Genomic DNA, 25510 nt, shown 5'->3' on the forward strand with positions numbered 1-25510 from the left:
GTATTCCTCCCCCTCCTCCTTTCCCCTTGGGTAACTGTAAGTTTGTTTTCTATGCCTGTGAGTCTGTTTCTGTTTTATACATAAGTTCATTTGTATCATATTTTAGATTCCACATGCAAGTGATACCATCTGCTGCTTGTCTTTCTCTGAGTTACTTCACCTAGTATGATAATGTCTAGGTCCGTCCATGTTGCTGCAAATCTTTGCCCATTTTTCAACCTGGTTATTTGGTTTTTGTTTTTGTTGGCCTCTGGTTTTTAGGTATAGAGAATTTGGTGTGCACAGGCTCAGCTCCGGGGGGGCAGGGCCGTGCCCGCCTCGTTCCCTGCCGTGCCCCAGCGCCCAGCAAGGAGCCCTGCACATGGTTTATTGGTGAATGAACAAACATGGGTGGAGCTCTCATCAGCAAAGGAATAAAAGAATGTGTTAGTCCACGTATCCATTCTCGTTTCGAGAAGGTTTTAAGGCTCTGGTCACATCTCTGGAACCATAGTATGTGGAGTGACAAATGGAGGTGACTTGAAGAGGCTTTAAGATGGATAATCCAAAGTCTCGACACGTGTTATTTCACTACTTTTGGACCATGCTTGCTTAGTTGAGTATAAATCCTATATTGCCTAATAAGACTGGTGTTGATGGTGAAACTTTGCATGTGTTTGGTTACTTTATAGTTTCAAAATATGTTGCCATCTAATTAGTCTCCATTGATCCTCCCTTATGAAGAAGGCAGGGAACGGGTGACGCCAGCCTTACCCTGGAAGGGCAGGAAGGAGGGGCTGACCTACACTCCCATCTCCCTACTTCCCCCCGTGTTCCCTGCTCAGTCCTCGGTGTTGACTCCCCTTCTCAGCCCCTTCCCAGGTCAGTCACCTAGTCTTACCAGGTCTCTGCCGCTGACGGCCCTCCTCCTCCCTGCTCCCTCTTCCCCTTGAATTCAGGTCCTCATAGTTTCTTACCTGCATCACTGGTGTCTACCTCCAGGCATCGTGCTGTCGCTGCTGCCAGAGTAAACTCTCTGAAACCTAAATTTGTCCGTTTTCCTCGCGTTTAAATTCTTCGATGTTTCCACGTTGCCTTCAGGATAAAATCCACACCCTTTGATGTGGTACCCTGGCCGCCCGCAGCACTACATCCTCGTTCCCTGCATCCTTAGCAGATGCTGCCTCCTCTGTGCAGGATGCCTCCTCCCCCCCTCCCCCCACCTAACTACCCCTGCTTGTCCTCAAGTTTCTATATCGTCACGTTTATCCTGAGGGGCTACCCCGCCTTCTCTGCCCCAGCTTGCCTTGGCTCCCTGTGTGGCTGTGTTTACTTCTTGGTACCACGTGGCTGTCTGCCTGTCTGTAGGTCATTGTACATTTATTTGTCAGTCTCCCCACTGGTCTGTGCTCTCTGAAGCTGGGGCAGTGTCTTTTATCTCCGTGTTTCAACAGTTAGCCCAGTGGCTCTCACAGAGAAGGGTCTGTGTAGAAGGTAGGAGGGAGAGGAAAAAGGTAAGCTTGTCTGATCTCAAAATTCATGTGCTGCATGTCCTTACCGCACCCTCCCAGCCCCCACACCGCCCACCAGCTCACTCTCCCAGTCCAGGGTGGCAGGGTCATGGCTTGACTCCCAGAGCGACCCAGTCAGCTCTGCTTCGCTCTGTGGCCACCCTGAAACGCACCCACCCTGGCCTACCTTCTGGTACACGCATCCCAGCAAAGAGAGATGACTCATGTGTGTGTGACTCAGCGCGAAGGCAGCACAGCTGGAAAGGCGGCCAGTGTGTCTGCTTGGGGGAGGGCGGACCACAGAGCACCAGGGATCTGGGCCTGGGATCTGAGCTCCTGCAGGCCTGCCAGCTGGAATGAAGGCATGAATCCTCTGTCCGTGGAGAGAGAGACTGCAGTAGCAGAGCTTTACAAGACTTAGCTATCTGGGCATCCGTCTAATTTATTACTACTAAATAATATTTTAATACACTGCTGTTTAGTGCACGCCTACCGTGGTTATAGGCACTGGTAAGCATGTCACATACAGGTTATCTTGTTTTATCCTCACAATAGCCCAACAACAACAAAAATAACAGCAAATACATGTATAGCACTTACTATGCACCAGATACTATTCTAAGTAAACACTTCGCATTTTTGAAGTCACCTAATTCTCGCAGTAACCCTACAGTACAGGAACTGCCGTTATTCTCATTTTACAGATGAGGAATCTGAGGCCCAGAAAGGTCACACATAGAGGTGCTCCAGAATCACATAAGAAATAAATGACATCTTCTTTATCCATTCATCTGTCGATGGACACTTTGGTTGCTTCCATGTCTTTGCTCTTGTAAATAGTGCTGCTGTGAACATTGGGGTGCCTCCTGTATCTTTTCGAATTAGAGTTTTCATCTTTTTCTTTCTGGATAATGAAGATGTTTTACACACACACACACACACACACACACACACACACACACACACAGACTGGAATATTACTCAGCCATAAAAAAGAATGAAATAATGCCATTTGCAGCAACATGGGTGGACCTAGAGATTATCATACTAAGTGAAGAAAGACAATTATTATATCACTCATATGTAGAATCTAAAAAGTAATACAAATAAATCTATTTACAAAACAGAAATAGACATAGAAAACAAGCTTATAGTTACCAAAGGGGAAGGTGGAGGGAGGGGTAAGTTAGGAGTATGGAATTAATAGATGCACACTACTGTATATAAAATAGACAAGCAACAAGGATTTAATGTATAGCACAGGGAACCATAGTATCTTATAATAACCTGTAATGGAACATAATCTGAAAAAAAATATGTGTAGAACTGAACCACTTTGCTGTACACCTGAAACTAACACAATAGTATAAATCAACTGTACTGCACTTTTTTAAAAAAGAGGGAGGTATGGCTTTCCTGGTGGCCTAGTGGTTAGGATTCTGGGCTTTCAGTTCCCTGGTCTGGGAACTGAGATCCTGCAAGCCACATGGTGTGGCCAAAAAAAAAAAAAAAAAAAATTCAGCATCAAAAAAAAAAAACAAAAGAAGGGAGAGGAAATAAATGACAGAGCTTTGATACAAGCTCAGGTTTCTGAGTCCACACTCTTAACACTGCATCATGTGTCCTTGATGAAGTATAACTGCAGTCCCATTTTTACAGGGGAGGGGATTACAGCTCAGAGAGGTTGCTCACTTTTCTATAGTCACACCGCCAGGTAGTGATGGAAGTCGGTTGTCTCCAAACCCTGGCGGCAGCCACGTGCCCTCCTGCCCAGATCGTGACGTGCTGGGAGCTGGCTTCTCCTTACCCATCCCCACTGGTGCTCCCAAGGACCGAGTCCCGAGGGCGGGTGGGATTCTCGGGAAGAAACGCTTCTAAGTCTGTGGTTACAGCCGGAGCAAAGCCCCTGTTGGCACAGTCTGCTTCAGAGCTCCTTTCAGCTTGGGGTCCCCAGGACTTCCTCACCCAGGGGTGCTGACGTGGCTCTCGTGGCCTCCACAGATGGCGAGACGGTGCACTACCACTACGGGCCCAAGGACCTGGTCACCATCTTGTTCTACATCTTCATCACCATCATCTTGCACGCTGTGGTGCAGGAGTACATTTTAGACGTGAGTGACGTGTCTGGAGCCTGAGATGGGAGATGCCGCGGGTGGAGGGGCTGCAGCTCTGAGGCCTCCGCCTCCTTGTTTGCAGGCCCTGGTTGGTCCTAGCGGTCGGACCTCCCGCACCACACGTTGGTCTCCGTCCCCCTCGCAGCCTTCTCAGCACATGGGATCACGGTGTTTATTACACAGGAGGGAGCTGCCTGAAGTATGATGAGGCGGTATCCTCGGGGGTCACACACAGCACCGTTGGGGAATGTCTTCTTTACATCTTGGCTAAAGACATTCACCTTGCCGCTTTCTCAGAGTGCTTGCCTTAAACTAAAGACTGTATGAACACACGACACACGAAATAACTTGGATGAAGGCTGGCTTTGAACTTCAGCCCCTTTGTGGGGAGAAAACAAGAGTTTGAAACCTGCCTGTTACCCATACGCTCATATATTAATATGTGGGATTCTCTTTATTCTTTAGAAAATCAGCAAACGGCTTCATCTCTCCAAGGTCAAGCACAGCAAGTTCAACGAATCTGGACAGCTGGTCGTCTTTCATCTCAGCTCGGTGATCTGGTGCTTCTACGTGGTGGTGACGGTGAGTGGTCCTCAGGACTGCGGATGCTCGGGCCCGGGCTGCCGTGGTATCGCCATGAGAGAGGGGTCTGTGGCTTAGGTGCCGTTTGATAGCTGGGGAGTGTCATCTGGTCCAAAAGTAAGGGGGACGGAGACCAAAGTGTGATGCGGGAGGTCTAGGACTGTCGTTATGGTTATGATGTGATATCATGGTGTTGACACCGTGTAGCTCCACAGCTCCGTGTCCCTTCACAGGGCCCTCGCACGGTGCTGTCCCCTGAGCTAAGTTTTATGTTCATTCTGGCACCCACGTTACAGATTGAAGAAATCCCAGCTCAGATTTCGCAGTGGCCCTGTGGTCACGTGGTTCCGAAGCAGACAGGGCTTGGGCTTGAGGGTCTGGTTCCATTTCACCACACTGGCCTCCCATGGCTTGGCTGGCATCCACCGTGCACACATGAGGTCCCCTGAGACTCAGTGCCATTCCCACAAATGCCTGGAGGACCAGACAGTTGACCTACCTCCCCTCTTTGTACAAGAAGACTAATTTCAAGCAGCCTTTGATACAGCAAAATTCCTTCGCACAAAGGAGTGTGGACAGTCCTTTGGGGTTCACTCTAACAAGCCTGTTGTACTAGGAAGTGTTTAATCTCCTCCCCAACCTGGAGCACTTCCTGTCTGTAACCTGGTCTTTTCCTCGGGAGCTAGAATTGCCCTGTGAGAAATCCAGGCCCAGGGCTTGGAAAATTCAGCAACGCTGTGACCTCCTAGAAGCTTCCTTCCCTGCCTCCCCTGACCCCTCACCCTCTTCCTTAGTGACAGTGATGAGCTTTCCCATCCTCAGGACCTCTCTGTCTCTGGGCTGAACACTGAATCCATATTCTCAAAGTGGGACTCAGGATGCCCTTTTGTATGTTACCGTTGTTTCTATTATCATTTAATCATAGAACACTAGAAGTTTTAAATGCAGGGCCCAAGGCCTCTGTGTTGTGGAGTGGGCCTGCCACGTTATCCTCCCCCCGGGGTGGACTTTCGGTGTCGTCTGTGTGAGTAGCCACCCCTGCCTTTGTGCAGCACATGTGCGGCCCCGGGAAGTCGAGGTACCGCCAGGCTCAGACCTCTCGCAGCCGCTGGGTGTTTGGTTGGCGCGGCCTCTGGAGACCCCGAGCCGCCTCGAGGCACAGCAGCCCTCAGGTCCCACAGAGACTTAACTGCTCCTGCAGGAGGAGTGTTGCCTCATCTCTGAATCACTTGTGCCCTTCCTCCTCACCCACACTGTCCACCCCAGCTGTGACCCAGTTACACCAGATCCACAGGCCGACAGCCAAGGGATTTCCCACCCCCTCCAGAATGTGCAAGCCCAGATGCTGTGTCTTTGCTTCTCGTGGGCTGTCCAGGGCCTAGAAACGATGCTCGTTAGTCTGGAGCTGTCGCAGTTTTCTGGGGACGTTTATAACAGGCTTTTACTATGGTGCTGGCCAGGTCTTCACTCAGCATCTCCCGCAGGACATAGAGACTGAGGGACCCTGGAAAGTTCCAGTGACCCCAGGTCCTGATACACCATGTGGCTCTCAGCCCTCACGTGCTTTCTCCAAGCCATTCTGGGTAGAGTGAGAGTGACTGAAGAAGAGAAGGTCACTTTGTAAAAGCAGTAAAAACAGCTGGTTTTTTAAATCATGTGTTTCTGTTCTGATAAACTTTTTCTCGATTCTTTTCTTTCACCCCCGCCCCAGTCAGTTCATCAGCAGGCTCCCCCCGCCCCCCCACCAGAACACGGAGGGCCTGTCACCTGCTTTCTGCCTGCACCTCTGCCCCCAGGCCAGTGGGTCTCTCCAGGGGACACTGGACAATATGATACTGGCATCTAGTGGGTCAAGGCCAGTGATGCAGCTGAATGTCCTGCAGTGCGCGGGACAGTCCCCACAGCAAAGCATAATCTGGCCCCAAGTGTCACTAGTGCCATGGTCAGTAGGCCCTGATCTGTAATCCAAGCCACCATCCCCTCTTGCTGGACCACTCCTAGAAGGAGGCTGTTTCTGCTCCTGTATCCGCCCACCCCAATCCATTGTCTACCCAGCCAGACAGACCTTTTTACAACATAAACCAAATCACACATCCCCTGCTTATAAGCCCCTGTCTCACTTGTGGTGAAATTGTTCTTCCTCCTCCTGTGCTCTGGGCCCTGCCGGCCTCACCCATCTCATCTCACGGGCCCCACCCCACCCCACCCCACCCCACCGTTCTTCTCTCTGCTCCTCTAACTGTCTTGGCCTTCCTGCCCCCTGGGCTTGCCGGGGAGCCTCCTCTGCTGCCGTGCTCCATCCCTGACATCCCATGCCCTCCCCTCAATGTCACCTCTGCAGAGAACTCCCCCTCACTTGCATATGCTACGCTACCCTTGTTACTGTGGTGTTTTCTTGCCTGTGTGTTCTCTGCTCCCTGCGTCTCTCTAGTACGAGCCCCCGAGCTGCTGGGAGCAGGCACCAGGCTCACGGCTGGCCCCCCGAGTGCAGTTCCCGGCTGTACTAAGTGCCCACTCAGTCTTGTTGTGAGATGGGATACGTAAACCAATGCATCTTCTTGTTCCAACCTTCAGCAGTTTTTAAAGTAATGCATTGCTTGTTTTTATGAACATCATAGATGATCATTTTTTTTTTAAATGAGCCGTACATAAAAGTTTAAAAAAGAAAGTAAAAATTGACCTTAAGTCTCTCCCCCACGAAATAACCAGTTTTATCTTGGTGTTGGATTCAGACTTTTCTCTCTGCATTGATCCAGGCAGGGTGCTGGGGTTGTGGACAGGCCAACCAATAATTTAATAGGAATGTCAACCTCCTACCTTAAATCCAGCGCTCAGCTACTGTTCACTGTTCAGGGGAAACAAACAAACAAAATGCTCTGCTGGGAAAAGCAGGCTGCGTGGGCTCCTGGTCCCCCTGCCTGGCTTCCAGGGGATGCCTCCCTTCATGGTTTAAACCTGCAGCCCGGCCCTCAGTGGGAGCCTCACACAGCAGCACCTTTGAGGCAGGCGTGCGGGTCTGGGTTGCCGCTTCCTGACAGACTGACCGCCTGGGACAACCTCAGCAGTGGGTGTTCCTGAAGGACCAGTGGGTCCAGGTAGCAGCTGGCTGTGTCAGGACTGGATTCCGCTGTTCCTGTGGTGCTTTTTGTTCATCCTCTAAAAAGGAAGGCTGTGGGGGAGGGGAGGGAGTGTGCCAGCTAGCTCAGGCCTCCCCTGCTCCTTGGTTGATTTGTAGAAGCAGGAGAGAACAGAGGATCTCAAAGGCCCCCCAGAGGGCATGCCCGTTGGCAGGTGGGATCTGGGGGGTGAGCCCACACTTGGTGTGCTGAGCTCCGAGGGCCCCAGCCCGGCTTCCCTGGGCGGCTGCCTGGCCCGAGGTTTGGAAAAGACTGTTCTCCGAGCCGTGAGTCATTCTTCCTCCGGCTGCCCCGCTCGCCTCCCTCTGCCTGGGACTGCCCTCCGCAGGCAGGCAGCATTGTTCTGGGCTGTTTTCTCTGCTGGCTGGCCTCACAGTTCTGACTTCTTTGTCTCCTAAGTAAAGGGCCAAGCCGGGGAGGGTCCCTGTTTAAAATCACAGGATCCCATCTGGGTTTTAGATTTCTGTCAGGGCTGCTTTTCTTGGCCAGTCTTCTTTTTTGGCAGAAGTTCTTCTCCTACCTTGGTCCCCACAGTACCATTTTCCTCTTTAAATACATAGGTGCTTCCTCTAGGAAGGAATGTCCTTCGAGCTCCGATTTCCCTGGAAGGAGGCCGGGAGGCCATGAACCTCTGTGTGCCCCGGGGTTGGCCTCTGATGTGGGCGGTGGGGGGGGGGGGGGGGGGGGGCAGAGAGGGGTAGCCCCCGTGTGGGTGCAGGAAAGCCCTCTTCCCCCCTCTCCCAGCCTCCCAGCCCCAAGCCTCCCACCTCTGCTGGATTGTGAAGAGGGGGATGGAATGAGGCCGGGAGGGTTTGCGGGGAGACCCTTTCCTTCAAACCTAGGGTACCGTGACTGCCCTGGGGCCTGTGCCTGATGGGACCGTCAGTCGGGTTGCTGTGCTAATGAGGCCCTGGTCGTGGGTTTGGGGCCATGGACCACATCGGAAATGTCCAAGGGCATTTAGTGACTTGAGGGGGTGGACTGGCTCCTCCCGTGGGAATACGCCTGAGGTTTCAGTAGTCATCTGGAGGCTCCTTTCAGAACTGCTGGGCCTGCTCGTCAAAGCTCCCAGCTGGGTTTATTTCTGACCGAGTGGGCAGCCGGGCCTGGGGTGCTTGGACCAGGAGGCTGGAGGCGCAGCTCAGGTTTCAGTCGTGCTGCTGAGAAACCACCTCGTTTCGGGAACTCCTTCCTGTCTTCTCCTTCCTTTCCCTGTTTCTAAAAGGAGGTCAGGCTGACATCACCTCCTCTGCCCTCTCTGAGCATCATGTCAACCTCCTCTTGCTTGGGGTGGGGGTGGGGGGCTGTTTCCTCGTATGTTCTGTGATCTTGGATTATAAACTCATCTTTAGTGAGGTTTTGTGTGTGAGAAGCCTGTACATCCTTGGAGGAGAGTATGTCCCAGTGGGCTTCTGGACCCCCAGGGGATGTCCGTTTGAGCTCCAAACCCACCTGAAGGTGAAGCTGAGGTTACAGGTTTTCAGGGGGTCATGTTTTTGTTTCCATCCCGAGCCCAGGGTGAGCTGACATCGTCCTCTTCTCCCTGTGTTGGTCGTCAGGCTCTTTTTAGTCTCCCCTTTCTCTGGGGTGGTAGCCGGTTGAGGGTCTTCTGTTCCCGCGTGGGCACAAAAGCCCTGGCCCCACTGCCTCACCCGCCTGCTCCGGCTTTTAGCTCCCTACCCTCTTGGGGCCTGGGGGACTTCCCTTTCTTACTGCGTGCTCAGCGTTGCATTTAAAAGAGCGTTTGTTATATTTCACCCAGCATGTCCAGATGTTTTGTGACGGGAGGGTTTTCAGGTCGCCTCCCTTACTCTGTAAGAGGCCCTGGGCTAGTTGACGGAGATACAAAGAAGGGCTGGAAAAGAGCCAGGAGAAAAGGGCCAGAAAAGAAGGCACGTGCAGAGGCCTGGCGGCCACGGCAGTGATGATCCTGTGTGATGAGTGTCACACGGGAGGCCTGTGGGTCTGCCATTCTTTTTATTTGTGGTGATGTGAAAAGCCAAAGTAGGCTTTTCATGTTTCCAGTGGCCGGGGGTCCTGGCGTCCATTTGCTTATTCACCCTACAGGCATTTCCTGAGCGCCTGCATGCCAGGCCTAATACTCGCCGCTGTCACATAAACATAAACTGTCACATTTATTTCTAACAATAACTCTGGGAGGGTATTTTTATCCTCCTCTTACAGATGAGCTGGCTGGAGCTCAGGGAGACGAACTTGCTCAGAGGATGCGGCTAATCAGTGTCAGACCCACAGTCAGACTCGGGTCCTCTGACCCCAGAGCAGGGCTCGTCCTCCTACATCACGGCTCTTTTACGATACATGTGAGGGCCAAGTGCCAGAGAGCCTCCGTGTTCACCTTTCCTGTTCCTTCCTCAGTCGGGAAGCCGGGGACTAGGTGCGTCCGTGACCCTGACCCCTGGGCCTGCCCAACAGGCCTCATGTTTACGTCTCTAACTGCCGTCTCTTCCCTCACACTACAGGAAGGATATTTAACAAACCCAAGGAGCCTCTGGGAAGACTATCCACATGTGTACCTCCCGTGAGTATTGTCACCCTTGGTCCCTAGGGAGGAGCGGGCTGGTGCACTGGCTTCCACCCCAGAGTGTGGCCAGAACACAGGCCAGCGGGCGCGAGGACCGGACCCCCCCCCCCCCCCCCCCCCCGAGCCTGTCAGGGCCCGGTGTCGCGGAGGCAGATGCCTGGGAGCCGCTTCCGCCCCGTGTGCTTGTGGGCAATTCCTGAAATGACACATCACCTGCAGGAGCCCTGGCACAGGGTCCTGCCTCCGCCCAGGTGGTCATCACGGAGCACTGCAGGTGGTGGGGGTCCGGGGGGCTTGTAAACAGCAGACATTCTTTCCTCACGGTTCTGGAGGCGGGCGGACCCAGTGTCTGGTGAAGCTGCTCCTGCTTCACAGACGGCACCTCCTCACGTGCCGCGCGGAGAGGGGCCTCCTTCACAAGCTCACTCATCCCTCTCTGGAGGCGCCACCCCGTGTCCTCATCCCCTCCCAGATGCCCACGGCCCGGTACCATCACCGTGGGGGTGAGGGTTTCAACATGTGAATGTCCAGGGGGTGCGAATATGGGGTCTGTCGCAGGTTCCTAAGCCGCCCGGGAGGGACAGGGACACAGAGCCTCTGCACCGAGCTCCCTGGGCTGCGTCCTCCTGGCAGCTGCTCACAGTCACCCACACCTCCCCTCGGGCCTCCCCGGGAGGCAGCAGCCCCTCCTGTCCTGCTCCGATGGAACCAGGAGAGCAGAGCTGGGCCCGCGTGCCCCAGAGACTAAGGCCCTTAGGACAGCAGCCCCGGCGGCTTCGCTGACTTAGGTCCTTCCTCTGCTGCTGAGACCCTCCCTCCCTCCGCCCGCCCCTGCCAGCCAGCGTCTCCTCCCCAGACCGCCCTCTGGAGTCAGCCCCCTCCTCAGCTTCCCGCCTCCCCTGTGCTCTTCTCATCCTTCTTATGTGTGTCCCTCCACGTGGTCTTGTCTGCGGAGCCGCGACCGTGGCGCTCCCCTCGGCATCCCCCGACCGCCCCCTCCCTCCATCCCTGCCTCTTGCCCAGCTCCTCAGACTACCTGGCCCTCGGGCCGCCCCCACCCCCGTGCTAGGGGCGCTCCCGCAGGGGCTCCCCCCCATCCCTCTGGGTGACCGGCCCCCTCGTCTGCAGCTTCCAGGTGAAGTTCTTCTACCTGTGTCAGCTGGCCTACTGGCTGCACGCCCTTCCCGAGCTCTACTTCCAGAAGGTACGGAAGGTGAGTCCTCGCTGCTCCTCTCGGACGCCACTTGTCCCCACTGCCCTCCTGCTGTCCCCTCCCTCTGGCCGCCTCTGTGTGGAGTGGAGGTGGCGTGTGTTGGTGGGTTGGTGAGATGCTGAGCCAGAGCCCGTTGGAATCTCCCTGACGACCTCCAGGAGAGGGGGCCACCGTGTCAGCCTCCCGCCTCCCACCCAAGACGTGTGGCTGCGGGGGACCCTGACTCATCTTCTGGGGAGTGGACGGAGAGGTCTTTGCCTTTCCTACGGTTGTTTGTTTGTTTGTTTGTTTTTTAGAGCCTCTCTCTGACTGATTTCTAAAATCCCTGTTCCCCAGTCCCCGTCTCTCCCTTCTCAACCCAAGTCCCAACCTCTGACCTTGGAGTCGCCTTCAGACTGCACAGCCTGGTGCACGGGCCTCTGGCGGGACGTGGGGCTGCCTGTGTTAGAGCAGCCCGGCCCACAGCCGTGGCCTGGCCCGCAGCATCTTCCTGCACCCCCTGCGCCGCCCCTGGCATCACAGGTTAGGGAACGTACTGTTTGCATCTCTTGTTTGCAGGAGGAGGTCCCCCGGCAGCTCCAGTACATCTGCCTGTACCTGGTCCACATAGTGGGCGCGTACCTCTTAAAGTGAGTGAGACTCGGCGTGCGCCAGATCTCCCTGCCCTTTATGTCTGTGCGTCTCTCCACACATTCAATCAGGAGGCATTTATCAGACGCTTTCTGTATGCTAAGCACCATGCTAAGGCCTGTATAATGGACGGTTCCTTTGAGTTTACCGGATTATTCTCTGCCGAGTAGGAGAGACAGTTACAGGCGTAGGTTGGGCGGTTAGTGGGATGCGCACTGTGCTGCCACATGGACCACCTGCCACGGGAACCCAGAGGAGTGAGGGCCAGGGCCCGGGAGGGGTCCGAGGGATGCAGGCCGCGAACCAGGGCTTTGCAGGTTGAAGGCCGCGTGAGCGAGGCTGCCACCCCATGTGTCCAGGTAGAGACGCTGCCAAGTTCCCGGCCCTGGGTTCCCCTTCCCTTTCATTTGTAATGAGGTGTAGCGTAGTCACTGCTTGGTTGTCAGAAGAGTTGCTGTCGCCTTGAGTGTCTTTGTTGTAAAGAGAATCACTGCTGAGCAGGACGTGGGCGTCTGGTTTGGGGTTTTCTGGGGCTTGGCTTTTGCAGTGTAGGAGAGCACGTGCTGTGTAACCTGCTCGGGTGCCTGGGGGTCCTGGGCCCTGGGGTCTCCTGGGTCTGCACTGCAGGCATCCTGAGAGAATAACCGACCTGGGGGACCGGAGCCAGGTCCACTCTCCTGTCTCTGGAGGCCGAGAGCAGCGTCCGTGCCTGGACGGGCCTCTGAGGGGCCAAAGGCTGTGTGGGGCCAGCTCTGCTCTTGTGTCAGAGGCGCCTGTGTGCGTGCAGGGTGGGTCTGAGGAAGCCAGCCTGCGGTCACCCAGCATTGTGGCAAGGACGGGCCGAGGACGTACAGGCAGGACCCCCTCGGAGGAAGGGAAGGAACAGGGCAGGGTCTGACTCTGTTTGGGCCGAGGTCTTGTTCTGGAAAGAGGATGGAACTGAGAGGGTGGGGCAGCCGGTCCTCCAAGATCCCACCGGCCCATGCCCAGCGAGGCCAGCCCGGCTCAGGGTGCAGCCGCCTCTCTCCACTCCCCTTAATCTGGTTTTCAGAAGTGAGTGAGTGTGGGGAAAGGAGAGACCCTCGGCTGCAGGATTTGCCAAGGAAGACAGACCTTTGAAGGACCCAACGACACGGGGTCTTATTTGGGGAGAGCTTGGCGCTGGAGCTGCAGTTATATCTGGGTGGAGGCACATAGGCCCTTGCTCTCCTGGGACGTCTGTTCTAGCGGCGAGTGAACCGTAAATAAGGAAATGAGAGGTTTCCCGTGGTGTGAGGAAGAGAGTAAAGCAGGGTGATGTGACGTCCGACGCATCCACTTGGCCCCTTGTGGTGAGAAGAGCTCCCTGAGGAGGAGACTCGGGTGGAGGCGTGAGTGACAGAGCCAGGCAGGTGGAGACCTGGAGGGAGCTGTGCAGGAGAGGGGACCACAGGGGCAGGGCCCTGAGGTGGGAGCAGGGCTGGGAAGTGAGGCTTGAGATGGTCAAGGGCAAGATCCTGCTGGACGTCCTCCGCCGTTTTCACGTCATTCTCTGGACCGTACTCAGGATCTAGTGACCGTTCTGATCCATTCCGCACTTCTTTGGTCCCCCTGGGTGGAATCACAGGGTCCCTCCTCACAGCCCACGGGCGTTCCCCCCACCGCCCCGACCCGCCCAGTAGCTCCCTGACTTCCTGAGGCCCCGCCCTCTCAGCGGCACCTGTAACTTCACGGTTCAGCCTTCTTGCATTTGTTTGAACTACAGCCAACCATCGGCAGCAAATTGCCTGGGAGAGTCAGTAAGAGCATCGGGCCCAGAAGTGAGCAGGGGCGTGGGAATGGGGGCTCATGTTTTACGAGGTTGGTTCACGAGCACGTATTTTTATGTCGTGTTGAGTTTTGCTTCTTCGTGTACCTCTTAGCGGTGAAGACTTGGAAGATTAAAAAAAAAAAAAAAAAAAAAATCTGACGGTGGGAATCCTCTCCCACCAGTTCCTTGTATTTCTACGTGCAAAGCTCAGCACCTTGTCCTGAGCATCTGTTCTGTGCTTGGCCCCAGGCCAGGGGATGAATGCAGAGTGACCGGTGCTGTGGAGTCAGCCAGGGCCACCCTGGGAGTGGGAGGGGCGCTGGGCTCAGACAGGACAGGTGAAGGGCCAGGGGTCGGTATTGGGAGAAATTCTGGAAGGTGAGGCCGCAGGACCGAATCCTGAAGGATGAGGCAGCGCCCCCCAGGGACGGTGGGAGTGGCGAGCAGCGCCCAGGCGCCGAGCCCCTGCTCGCTTGGTGTCTTGGGGGGACTGTGAGGCTCCTCTGTGTCTCCCCAGCCTGAGCCGCCTGGGCCTGGTCCTGCTCCTGCTGCAGTACTTGACCGAGTTCCTCTTCCACACGGCCCGGCTCTGCTACTTCGCAGATGAGAACAATGAGAAGCTGTGAGTGGCGCGGATGGGCTGAGCCAGTGGGTGGGGGGGGGGCCCTGCCCTGGAAGCAGGCAGCGCCCGGGGTTATGTTTTCCTGGAGGATCTTATTCTAGACACCCCATCCCTCACGCACCCTGCTCGGCCACCCTTGAACCCCCTCCCCACGTGGCCCTGAAGGCGGACGTGCCTCCTCCACCTCCTCGGGCAGGTTTAACGCCTGGGCTGCTGTGTTTGGAGTCACCCGCCTCTTCATTCTCACCCTCGCTGTGCTGGCCATTGGCTTTGGCCTCGCTCGTGTGGAAAACCAGGCCTTTGACCCCGAGAAAGGCAACTTCAACACCTTACTTTGCAGGTGAGCTTGGGCAGGAGCCTCCTGAACTTGGCACAACTTCTGCCAAAGGTCAGGAGGCAGCAGACCCTTGGGTCTCCTGCACTTTGATATTTAGTGGGGATTCTCAGACATCCAGCTAGAGGGGAGAAGAAATGCCAGCCTCCTGCTTCCATCACAGCCATCTTCCCTGCCTGGCCCTGGTCCGTCAGGCTGCAGGCCGGGTCCCAGTGCCAACAGGAGTCCCTCCCCTGGCCCGTGCCTGATGGGTGCAGGATTCACATCCAGACTGTCAGTTGGCTGTTAACACCAACTTGTTCTCAGCAGTGTGGCCCATGGCCTCCCACAGCGGCCAGGAGGGCAGCGAGGAGGCCATGGTCTTCAGGACACCCGGGGCCCGGGAGGGTCAGGGATTTGTCCAGGTTGCTCCGCTTCTACGTGGCTCGCTGGGTGAGGAGCTGCTCGCGTAGAATTATTTTTGCTGTGTCGTAATTCAGTTCACTTGAGCCGTGTTCTGTGCCGTGGGTCCTGGGCAGGTACAGGGAGTGTGACAGGAGCTGACCCCGCATCTGTCACCTCCTCCTGGGTGGCCCCCCCCCCGCCCCGATGCGCCTGGAGCGGAGCCCGGCACGGGCCACGCTCTTCCCGGAGGTGGCGGCGGGCCGGGCGCCGTGGGTCCCGGCCCGTCCCCTGCCCGAGCCCACCGAGCCCTCTGCCTGCAGGCTGTGCGTGCTGCTGCTGGTGTGCGCCGCCCAGGCCTGGCTCATGTGGCGCTTCATCCACTCCCAGCTGCGGCACTGGCGCGAGTACTGGAGTGAGCGGAGCGCCAAGCGCAGGGTGCCCGCCGCCCCCAGGCTGGCAGCCAGGCTCATCAAGAGGGAGTCCGGTGAGTGCTGGCTCTGTGTGGGGTGGGTGGCCCCCCCCCCCCCCCCCCCGGGGCCCCGGACCAGGCCTGCCGTCGCCCCTCCCGCATCCCGCCTCCTCCCGGGCCCGGGGCTCCTCGGCTCCTGCCGGGGCCTGACCGGCACGTGGCTGGGCCCACACAGCTTGTGGGTGGGGCTGGCCACGGGGGCCCTCGTGGCCACGGTGCGCAGGGCAGGGGCGGGGTGGGGAGCTCTGGCAGGACGCGTGTCCTCAGGGTGGCCTCGGGGGGCCCCATCAAGGGCGGCTGCCGCTCTCTCTGTCCTCACCTGCCCTTTTGCTCTGCGTCTCAGCCTGGCCGTCTCCCAGGATGCTGACTCGGCCTCTCTTCAGGGGTGACCCGAGGTGACACAGGGCTGGGGGGACACCCGCTTCTCCTCTGGCCCTGCCGGGTCCTGGGGCGCTGCCAGCCCCGCGCGCTCTGTCCAGCCCGGGGGCCTGTCTGCACCTGGCTCTGTTTTCTGAGTCACCGCCTTTTCTCCAGGTGTGGCCTGCTTGGCAAGGGCTCGTGTGTGTTTGAACCAGACATGTGCGTGGCTGGGTGTGATGGGGAGGCAGGCCGGGCTGGGGGTGGGTATGGGGAGAGAGGCTGCAGCCAGGTGTGCCTGACGGCGCGCAAGCACACGGGGGTGTGTTTGACAACAATAGAAAGCACGGTTTTTCTGTCAGAGACGCATCAGGCAAGGAGGAAGTCCTTGTTCCTGCGGCCTCTCTACCTCCTCCCGACCACTGCGCTCGCTGGGAGCTTTGCTGCAGGTGGCTGGTGCCCTGCAGGGGCCTGAGAGGAGCTGAGGACGCCGAGTGATTTCAGGGAGGGTCTCGCCCTGCCTCAGGCCTGGGCGGGCGGGCCTCTGCCCGTGTTCCCGGGTGACTGTGTGTCATCCCAGCACCTCCCACCTCAAATGAAGCAAGACCCTGGGGGAAGCAGGAGCCCCTGGGAGCTGCCTGCTGGTGCCCTCCGTTGGGGGGGGGTGCAGCCTCGGGGCTGCCAGGCCCCCCGCCTCCCTCTCCTGCTCCAGCCCCAGCAGAAACACCGTGTCTGTCTCTCTTCACTCCCAGGTTACCACGAAAACGGAGTGGTGAAAGCAGAGAACGGAACCTCCACACGGACTAAGAAACTCAAGTCTCCTTAAGGCCAAAGTGCTGAGAACAGGAATCCTCTCGTGGGGGCCCGGCAGGGAGGCCCCCCTTCCTGCTCCAGATGCTCCGTCTCAAACAGCAGAAACCTGTCTTCCCACGGGGCCTTTTCCTCTTTCTCACATCTTGGCTTTCTCTTCTTCTTCCTCCGTGAACCATTCTCAATAAAACCAAAAATCTTCCTCATTCCCTCCCTCAAGCCACCTCATGTCCTCACCTCTGTCCTGTGTTGGGTTTTCTAGAAGCCCAGGCTCTCATGGTTACCTTTCTGCTGGCCTCTTTCTCTTCCTTCACGGCTGTTTCTTTCTCTTTTTACTTGTGAATTTACCCTATTGTGCAATTTTTCTGAGTCTGATTTTTACGCGAGGAGGCTAAGCCTGCAGTGCTGGCGACTGACACCCAGCCCCTGGGACCTGAGTCGGAAGCCTCGTGCCAGGCAGCCTCCATCGGGGCCGGCGGCAGCCCCTTGCTGATCTCTGTGCGGAGGGGCAGCAGGAGGAGAGACTGCCCCACCCGGATCATCGTCTCCTAGGTGCTGATGAACTGACGAGATGTATGATTCCAGTTCTGCACACACCATCTAGGGGCCCCGCGGGCCACTGCTAGTTGTCAGCGCCAAGGCATTTGGCTTTGGGACACGATGACTCGGTCCAGAAGGATAGTGTTGACTGCATCGGGTCCCGTGACTCAGGAGAGCTCACCAGCAGCCGGTCCTGGATTGGAAACCAGCTGCTCTCTCGCTGTCAGGGACCTGCTGAAGGAGGACGTCCCACTCTGCAACAAGAGCAGAAGCGACCGGGGCAGCGGCAGGCTCTTCCGGAAAGGTAACACGGCAGGGAGGATGGCGGCGTTGACCCAGGCCTTTCTTTGGCAGGTCCAGCTGCATTGTTCTTCCTACCGTTCACCAGCATCCAAAACCAAACCAGACAGCAGTTCGCGGGCCAGCCCAGCTGGGGCCACGCTGGGTGCCAGCCTTGCACCTGACTTCATCTCTCTCGCTGCAGGAGCACAGAGCCCCTGGTGCCCCAGGGAGGGTCACCTGTGCCCCTCACCCTCTGGCCTCACTTGTTGAGTGTCCTTTGGAATTGCCGTTGTCATCTGCTGCTGTTTGCTGAGCACACCCACTGCATTTTAGACGGTTTGAAACCTGGCCAACTCAGAATCGCTGTGCTGCTTAGATGGGCAGACACAGCCTTGCTGTTGTGCATCTTTTGGGCCCCACTCCCACACGTGTTCTCCCCCTCCCCCCAACGACCAGGCCTCCTGGTGCCTTGTGGGGACTCCAGCAGAGAGCTAGGCTCTCAGTAAGGAGGCCTGAACGCTGTACGGAACTGGTGGGCAGTGGTTCTGGTGGGCACAGGAATGTTGGTGTCATTTGATGTGCTGGTCCTCTTTCTAACATCACAGTAGAAACCAAACCTTGGATTTTTACCCAGAAGAGGGGAAATGGGTCTTTTCATCAAGGCAGCTCCCTTCTCCACGTCGCTTGCTTCAGAGAGAAGTTTTAATCTACCAGTGACTGACTGGGGATTTGCTTCCTGACACCCTGGTAGACCCTCATCTCTCTGTTCAGGATAAGGCTGTGGGGATGGGAAGAAATACTCTTCTTCTGATTGCCCTTAGGAGAGGGGCAGTGCTTTTGAAAATGGGAATTCCTCCCATCTTTCCTCCTCCTTCCCTGACACTTATCTGGCCTGCAAAGCAGAATGTTGGTGAAAGGGCGGCTTGTACCAACCCCGCAGGCCCAGCCTGGAACCTCTCAGCCATTCAGTCAAACGGTCCCCCCTCCCGCCTCAAGGCTGTGGCTGAGCCCATGCTCCTGCCTTGCCTGAGGATGCTGTGCAGCCCATGTCAGCCTACAGCCTCCTAAGCCTGCCCAGCAGCCTCACGCCTGGCCCAGTCCTCTCCAGGCTGTGGCCTTGGCAGTGCTCCTGCTCCATGCAGGAGGCCGCCTCCCGCCGGGCAGCCCTGCTCTGTCATGCCTCCAGTGCACGCCTGGCCTTCTTGCCATGGGCTGGGGAGGTGGGGAGCTGCAGCTGAGGTCCTGCCATCCAGCAGCATCCCTCTCATGTACAGAGGTGATCGCTTCCAGAGCACACGTGCTTGGCGTGCCCTCGGTCTCCTGTAAGCTGGCCCCAGGGTTACTGTGTGCCTCGCAGTGGGACCGCTAGTCCAGGGCCCGGCCGACACCTACTGCGTCCTAAAGGATGGGGTTGATTCCCTGATAAGAGGTGGGGAAATCCTTCCTGCTGTGTGAACCCCCTGAGACCGGCTGCCTTCAGAAACGGTTTGAGGGGAGGGTGAGAGGATAACTGTAGGTGCTCTGTCCCCCTGGGTGTGCTTCAGAGCAGAGCCAGCCTTTGGCAGCTTGGCTGGAAGCATGTCATCAGGGGCCGAAAGAACTCAACTCCACTTCGTGCTGAGAGCTGGTCGGGCTGGCTTGTCCTGATTTGGCCCGTCTGGCTGTTTTCTTCGGTCTTAAACACTCTCTGCGGAGGCTTGGCCAGACGCCCCCACGTGTGAGAGGCCACTCCGCGCCATCCGCCAGGAGGAGACAGATGCTAATCTACCTCAGCAGCCACCGCCCTCCCAGCATCGCTGGCGGGCACGCACGTGGGGGTGCCGGGTGGCGTGGGAGAGGAGGCCATGGGGTGGATGGGCCGCCCCGCCCGCCAGGGCCCCTCCTTGGAGGCTCCGTGATGGGAACTTATTTTTACCCTCGAGGCTCCGATAGCCGCATTATTAATAAGTTACAGGTGGCCAGGTTCTGGGGGACTGGGGAGCAGGCCTAGTCAGCTCTAAGCCCGCGTGCGTTCCCACCAGACGTGCATCATTGCCGAGGACGTTGTCCATTTCTGTCCCAAGGCGGAGCTACCAGCATTGCAGAAACCAGTCAGACCCCTGTGCGTTGGCCGCCTCTGCAGATGCTCCTTTTGACTGGAAACCCCTGGAGCTGGGCTGGGCGTTCCAGGACGGGTGCCGCTGGGTTTGCTTGGGGGACCTTCTTTCTTGGTACCTTTGACTTTTTAGTAGGGGCCGAGAGGGCGCCCCCTCCTGATTCCACAACAGAAAATCCTATTCCCTGGGTGCCTTTATAAAATTCAAGGTGGCTTGATCGCCCACCACCACGTTGGGTTTCCTTCCTGGGCTTCAGCCTCCCCGTAGGTTTGTCGTAGGCCTGGGGCCGAGAAGGCTGGAAGGTCTGGACCTGACTCACTTCCCTGCTGGGGCCTCAGTGTCCCAGGGAACAGACCCCCCCTTCCTGATGGTCAGGGCCTCTGTCTCCAGTGGAGAGTGGGCCACAGGCTTGTGAGTCAGGACCGCTGAGTGGTCTTTCTTCCCCTCCCTGCTGCCATCCTAGCGCACAGCCCTGCTCCTCAGGAGGGACTGGGCACAACTGGAGAATTGGGTCATTGACGGATCGCTTGGAACCTAGCTCGCGTCCCTCCCTGGCCATGGCTGGCCCAGTGATAAGCCTTCACCAGCTTCTCACTCTATCCTGGTTCTTGCGTGAACAGTAACTCCTCCTCTCAAAAGACTGAAAAAGACCTCTGGTCACCCAGCCGCCTTCCCTCCACCAGCTCACTCTTTATGGAGGTCCGAAAAGCACAGGGACTCCAGCTCTGTGCGGCCTCTTTTTGCCCTAAGCTGATCCTGTATCTTTTTGTGTCATAAGTGCCTTGCCGTGGTCTCCTGGCCTCCAACTGCACTGTGTGGCTGGCCCCAGGCCCCGGTACAGTTACATGTTAAAGGGACGTGGGTTGTGACAGTTTTGCCTCATTCATCTTAGAAACACCCCCCCACCCCCATTGTCATGATTTGGTGGTTTCTGGTTTCTCCTAGCGTCCGAGCGGCTCTGAGGGCCCCTTCGCAGGCACCTGCCTATCAGGGAAGCTCAGGGCTCCCTAAGCACCAGGCCCCCCATGCCTCTGGCCCACATGGTGAGCTACTCATCCCAGCTCCTCCCACATGTAAAAGAAAAGGTACCCTTGCTATAGCCTCTTCTGATCTATTCTTCCCATTCAACCCTAGGTTGATGCGATAAGGTGTTTACTCTTACTTCCCGGTCACAAGTGTTACAGATGCCCGTCTGACGTGGGTCCGGTTGGGCTGTTGCGGATTCCCCCCCCCTGCCCCCCCGGCCCCGTGCAGCGTCACCTTGTTGAGCAGCAGCTCCCCCTCGCCCGCCCCTTGCCCGCCTCGTCCTCGCTCTTCCGGGTTGTGCAATAACTCTCCCAGCCAGTGGTCTCTCCCACTGGCCGTCTGTCCCTTCTTGTGCCCGGCCACTGGGGCGGGACGGGACCCACGGAGGGTGGTCATCACCCCACAGAAGAAACGGTAGCCATGCTCCCTCTGTCGCTGTCATTCATTGTGGCCCTGGTGGCACTCTAGTGGAACACAGTAGCATCCCCTTAGAAATCCAAGTATTTTTAAAACTGTTGGAAAAAGGAAAAAAACCATCCTCATGGTGGGGCATTAATAAGTCAGCGTCTGGGACTAAGATCTGTGTGACGCCTGAGGCATCACCATTGCTTCCCTGGAAGCGCTGTAGAGTTTCTCGTTCGTGTGGAGAGGAAGGAGGTTTTCCTGGGAATCGGCCATGCGTGGACAGCCCTGGGCACCTGATGGGATCTGACTGCTTGTAAGTACCACCATTTCCCTGGGTACAGACTCAAGTGTTTGTGATGAGACTATAGACCTCATTTTTTCAGTTCCTCTTGCTTACTAAACATCTGAAGGATGAGCTGAGGCTGCTGGTGTCCTGAGCAACTCATAATGCAAATGTGGACAAAGTGTCTTTTTGTTTTTCTACTTTAGCCTGTTCATGTTACGGACCAAATTTCAACAAGGAACTCAAGGAAAATTTGTACCTGCCGTATTTATGCTCTCATGTAAAAGGGTTTTTTTTGGGGGGGGGGGGGGGGGGGGCTCTTTTTACTTTCAGTGAACTTTTTTCCAAATTCTTTTCCCACTGTTTCTGTCCGGTTTTAAAACAAATTACAGTTTTGTATGGATTTTTTAAAATGTAATTTTGAAACAAATGATCAACAAATATTTTTGAAATAACTGAATAAAAGGCATAGAATTATTAGTCTAATTGTGTTGGTATAATTCCTTCTATTCCTTTTTATCTGGATGCTCACATTTGCTTTTTCTTTTTTTGAAGTTGCAATCTTTTTTTTAATTATTTTTGGCTGTGTTGGGTCTTCATTGCTGTGCGTGGGCCTTTCTCTAGTTTTGGCGAGCGTGGTCTACTCTTCGTTGCAGTGTGCAGGCTTCTCAGTGCAGTGGCTTCTCTTGTTGCAGAGCAAGGACTCTAGGTGCACAGGCTTCAGTAGTTGCAGCACACAGGCTCAGTAGGTGTGGCACACAGGCCCTAGAGTGTGCTGGCTTCAGTAGTTGTGGTGCTTGGGCTCAGTAGTTGTGGCACATGGGCTTAGTTGCTCTGTGGCATGTGGGATATTCCCGACCCAGGGATCAAACCCATGTTCCTTGCGTTGGCAGGCAGGTTCTTAACCACTGCACCACCAGGGAAGTCCCTGCAATCATTATTTTATTCCAACTCTTAGATGGCTGCCTGGGAATTGATTAGGGTGTTGCTTCAATGCATCATAGAGTATGTTTTTCCCCTGAAGATTGAAACGGTAAGATTGTTTTAAAATGATAATGCTTCAACTTTCTTTTTTACAAGGTCCTGCATCAACTGTAGTCGTAAGTTGGTATTGCACACATTTACTTTTACATGAAGAACGAGTTTGCATCGATTTCGGCCTCATTTCTAACACTTTTCACTCAGTCATTTCTTGCATATCTTTTGAGATATATATTTGTTCATTGTGGTCATGTGAGTTGGGGAATTGGAATTAAGGACAGAGAAACAGGGAGTTATATTGAGTGGTGGGTAGTAATAAGCCTCATTTTCACTTGCATCTGTAACAGGAAAGTGAGCGTGGAAAGGAGTCTTGACACAGGGTGTGTGCGTAGGAAGCCCCACAAGGAGGCGCACTGTGCCTGCCGCATGGCTGCCCCTCATCCACGCGGATGTGTTCTGAGACCCCCAGTGGAGGCCTGAAACCCGAGAGTACCAGGCGCTAAATATTTTATGTTTCTTCCTATACATACCTAACTATGATGAAGTCTATAAAGTAGGCATGGGAAGCGATGAACAATAATAGAACAATTATAACCATATACAGTAGTGAAAGTTACATGAATGTGGTCTCTCTCTAAAACTGTCTTTCTGTGCTGCACTCACCCTTCTTGTGATGATGTGCGGTGACCGAGTGCCCACGTGAATAGGTGACGTGAGCTGGGCGACTCAGTCGCTGTGACAGAGCCTTGGGCTACTACTGACCTTCTGACGACACGTCAGGAGGAGGGTCAGCTGCTTTGGGTGGTCCTGAATTACGATGTCGCTGGCTGGGGATCCTGGGTGGCACAAAGCGGGACGGCGCAAGACTGCATCACGCTACTCAGAATGGCGCACGATTTAAAACGTATGATTATTTCTGGAACTTTCCATGTAGTATTTTCAGACCACGGTTGACCGTGGGTACCAAACTGTGGCAAGTGAGAGAGCGGATGAGGGGGGACGAGTGTGTTATGGCGTGGCTTGAGCAGAAGAAGTTGGAGGTAAGTCTGTGTGTAAAAGCCACCAGGTGTCAGTGTTGGTACCAGCGGTGGGCACAGATGGCCTGGTGCCCATGGCTGTCTGCTGTGTTTTCCAGAACCCTCTCCAGAGAGCACGCGGGGGTGCATGTAGTTAGAGGTGGCAGTTAGCTGAGGACACCCACAGGCTGTGAGGCCCAAACAGGACCCGGGCAGCTGAGGGCAAGGCGCAAGGTGCTCAGCCTAGAAGCTGGGTGGCCTGGGTGGCTGGCCCTTCTGAGCCTGCTTGCTCATCTGTGCTCGGTGTCTTAGGGGTGGGCTGCCTGGCTGGTTTGCTTGCTTGCTTGTTTTTGCAGGGAATGGGGGTGGTGAGATTTAGGGATAGTGAATGCTAAGTTCATGGTTCAAATAAGCACTGAATAAATTAATTTCTTATAGGAACATACTCGGGCTCCTTCGCCAGCAGGATATTCACTCATCCAGGTGACCCTTGATTTTCTGGAAACATCTAAAGACATCTTCTCATGTACCTCTAAAGCCTATAGATATGGGTTTGATATACCCTAATTAGATGGTCTTTTTAGGCCCCTGGTGGTGCAGACAGAGTGCAGATAGGAAGGAATCCGAGACAGCATTTACAAAGGTGAAATTGGTGGCTGATTTCAACTGAGGAGCAGCCCTGCTTCTGAAAAGTCCATCAGAGCTCAGTTGGTAACCAGTAGGTGCTACCAGTCTCTTCCATCTGTCTTGAGGCTGGGCTCTCTAAAAGCAGTTTTTCAAAAAAATTTTTAAAAATATTTGACCACATCAGGTCTTAGTTGCGGCAGGCAGGATCTTCATTTTTTTCGTTGTGAGATCTTTGGTTGCGGCGTGTGGGATCTTTTAGTTGTGGCATGTGGGATCTAGTTCCCTGAACAGGGATTGATCCCGCGCCCCCTGCATTGGGAGTGTGGAGTCTTAGCCACTGGGCCACCAGTGAAGTCCCTTTTTTTTTTTTTTTTTTTTTTTTTTTTTTCAATACAGCCCACATCAAGAAATATACATCATATGGGGATATGTGTATAAAAACAGATGATTGAACTTGGTGTACCTCCCCCCAAAATAATAAATAAATAAATAAAAATTAAACTTGAAAAAAAAAAAAGAAATATACATCATGACCTAGTAAATACACACTCAGTTGAAACAAAAGTTTCATGAAACAATACAAATCAGAGTACCACACTGTGGTATTTCCTAGTGTATCCCATTTTAAAAAAATGCAAGTCTACTAATGGGCCTAGAGCTGCAGCTGAAAAACATGGTGTCTATGTCCCTCCCCTGCTGGGGCAGGAGGGAGCACTGTCTGGCAGCAGCACCACACCCCACGTGATGTCTCTCTGAGCAAATTCTATCCATCCTCTTGCTCTTAATTGTTCTACACCTGCATTAGTCAGGGTTCTTTCTCCAGAGAAACAGAACCAACAGGCTACATACAGAGAGAGCAAGGGAATGATTATAAGGAATTGGCTTCTGTCAGTCTGGAGGCTGACAAGCTCCAGTATCTGCAGTCAGCGAGCTGCAGACCTCTGAGGATGGAGATGGAGGCCAGCAGGCTCCTGCCTGACGTTCAGCAGGCTCGAGACCCAAAAAGGGCCAATGTCTCAGTTTGAGTCCAAAAGCAGGAAAAAGCTGATGTCGAGGCAGGCCGGAGGAATTCTATTAGGGAAGGGCCAGCCTTTTTGTTCTTATTCAAGCCTTTAATGGAGCGGGTGGGTGGGGCCCACCACCGGAGGACCATCTGCTTCACTCCGTCCACCAACTCAAATGTTAACCTCATCCAGAAAGAGCCTCACAGACACACCCAGCAATGTCCAGGTACCCCACGTCTGGTCCAGTTGACACACAAAATTAACCAACACCCCATCCCCCTCCCTAAATAAGCCACCAACCTTAGCTCCTGTAAGATCCAATTTAATTTAGCCTTCAGTGGTAGTGAAATATAAGAACCAAAAGAGCAATATAATTTCAAGAGCTGTGTTAATGCCTCTGTGAAGAGCACAGGTATATGTAGCCCCAACCTCAAAACTGTGTTGCGTTCTGTCCTCAGCAGGTCAGTTGGAGAAAGCACGGACAAAGTTATAGTAGTCGATCTTGTCTTCTCCGTGAGAGCACATCCTGATGAGCTGTGGACAGAGCAAGGGGAGCCCGTGAGACAGGTGGGCTGCTTTCAGCTCAGCTGCAGAGCGTGCTTTGGTGACTGTCCCCTGCCTTGGTAAACTGGCTCAGAGTTTTTATATCCTTGGCTGATTCTGAAATGATCCTGTGAGCCTGGTAGGTAGGTCAGATTACCCCCATCTTACACTTCATGAAATCAAAGCTCAGATGGAGTAAATGGCCTACCCAAGGTTTCAGGTCTAACGTTTATT

At 55.0% G+C, this 25510-nt stretch overlaps 2 protein-coding genes across 5 annotated transcripts in view; one reads left to right on the forward strand and one right to left on the reverse strand.

Annotated features, from left to right (window-relative positions):
• The window catches only part of TRAM2 (translocation associated membrane protein 2), a 111999-nt gene that overhangs the window by 50064 nt on the left and 36425 nt on the right, over window positions 1-25510 (forward strand). For 2 of the 3 annotated variants that reach the window (XR_009047961.1, XR_009047960.1), the window contains exons 3-11: window positions 3492-3601; window positions 4070-4186; window positions 9804-9862; window positions 10994-11078; window positions 11637-11707; window positions 14015-14119; window positions 14316-14459; window positions 15158-15321; window positions 16416-17317. Coding sequence is in view for 1 of the 3 variants with exons in the window: in XM_057698616.1 (XP_057554599.1) it covers window positions 3492-3601; window positions 4070-4186; window positions 9804-9862; window positions 10994-11078; window positions 11637-11707; window positions 14015-14119; window positions 14316-14459; window positions 15158-15321; window positions 16416-16489 (929 nt within the window). In the remaining 2 variants the exon portion in view is untranslated. Of the gene's footprint in view, window positions 1-3491; window positions 3602-4069; window positions 4187-9803; window positions 9863-10993; window positions 11079-11636; window positions 11708-14014; window positions 14120-14315; window positions 14460-15157; window positions 15322-16415; window positions 21592-25510 lie in introns of those variants that run through there. The other variant, XM_057698616.1, reaches the window with a different exon arrangement.
• Window positions 25035-25510, reverse strand: part of EFHC1 (EF-hand domain containing 1) — a 51559-nt gene continuing 51083 nt past the window's right edge. For both annotated transcript variants that reach the window (XM_057698613.1, XM_057698614.1), the window contains one exon: window positions 25035-25267. In XM_057698613.1, the coding sequence (XP_057554596.1) occupies window positions 25196-25267 (72 nt within the window). In that variant the 3' untranslated portion in view covers window positions 25035-25195. The remainder of the gene's footprint in view (window positions 25268-25510) is intronic.

The sequence above is a fragment of the Hippopotamus amphibius genome, chromosome 11, assembly GCF_030028045.1.
Source record: "Hippopotamus amphibius kiboko isolate mHipAmp2 chromosome 11, mHipAmp2.hap2, whole genome shotgun sequence".
Taxonomy (NCBI): domain Eukaryota; kingdom Metazoa; phylum Chordata; class Mammalia; order Artiodactyla; family Hippopotamidae; genus Hippopotamus; species Hippopotamus amphibius.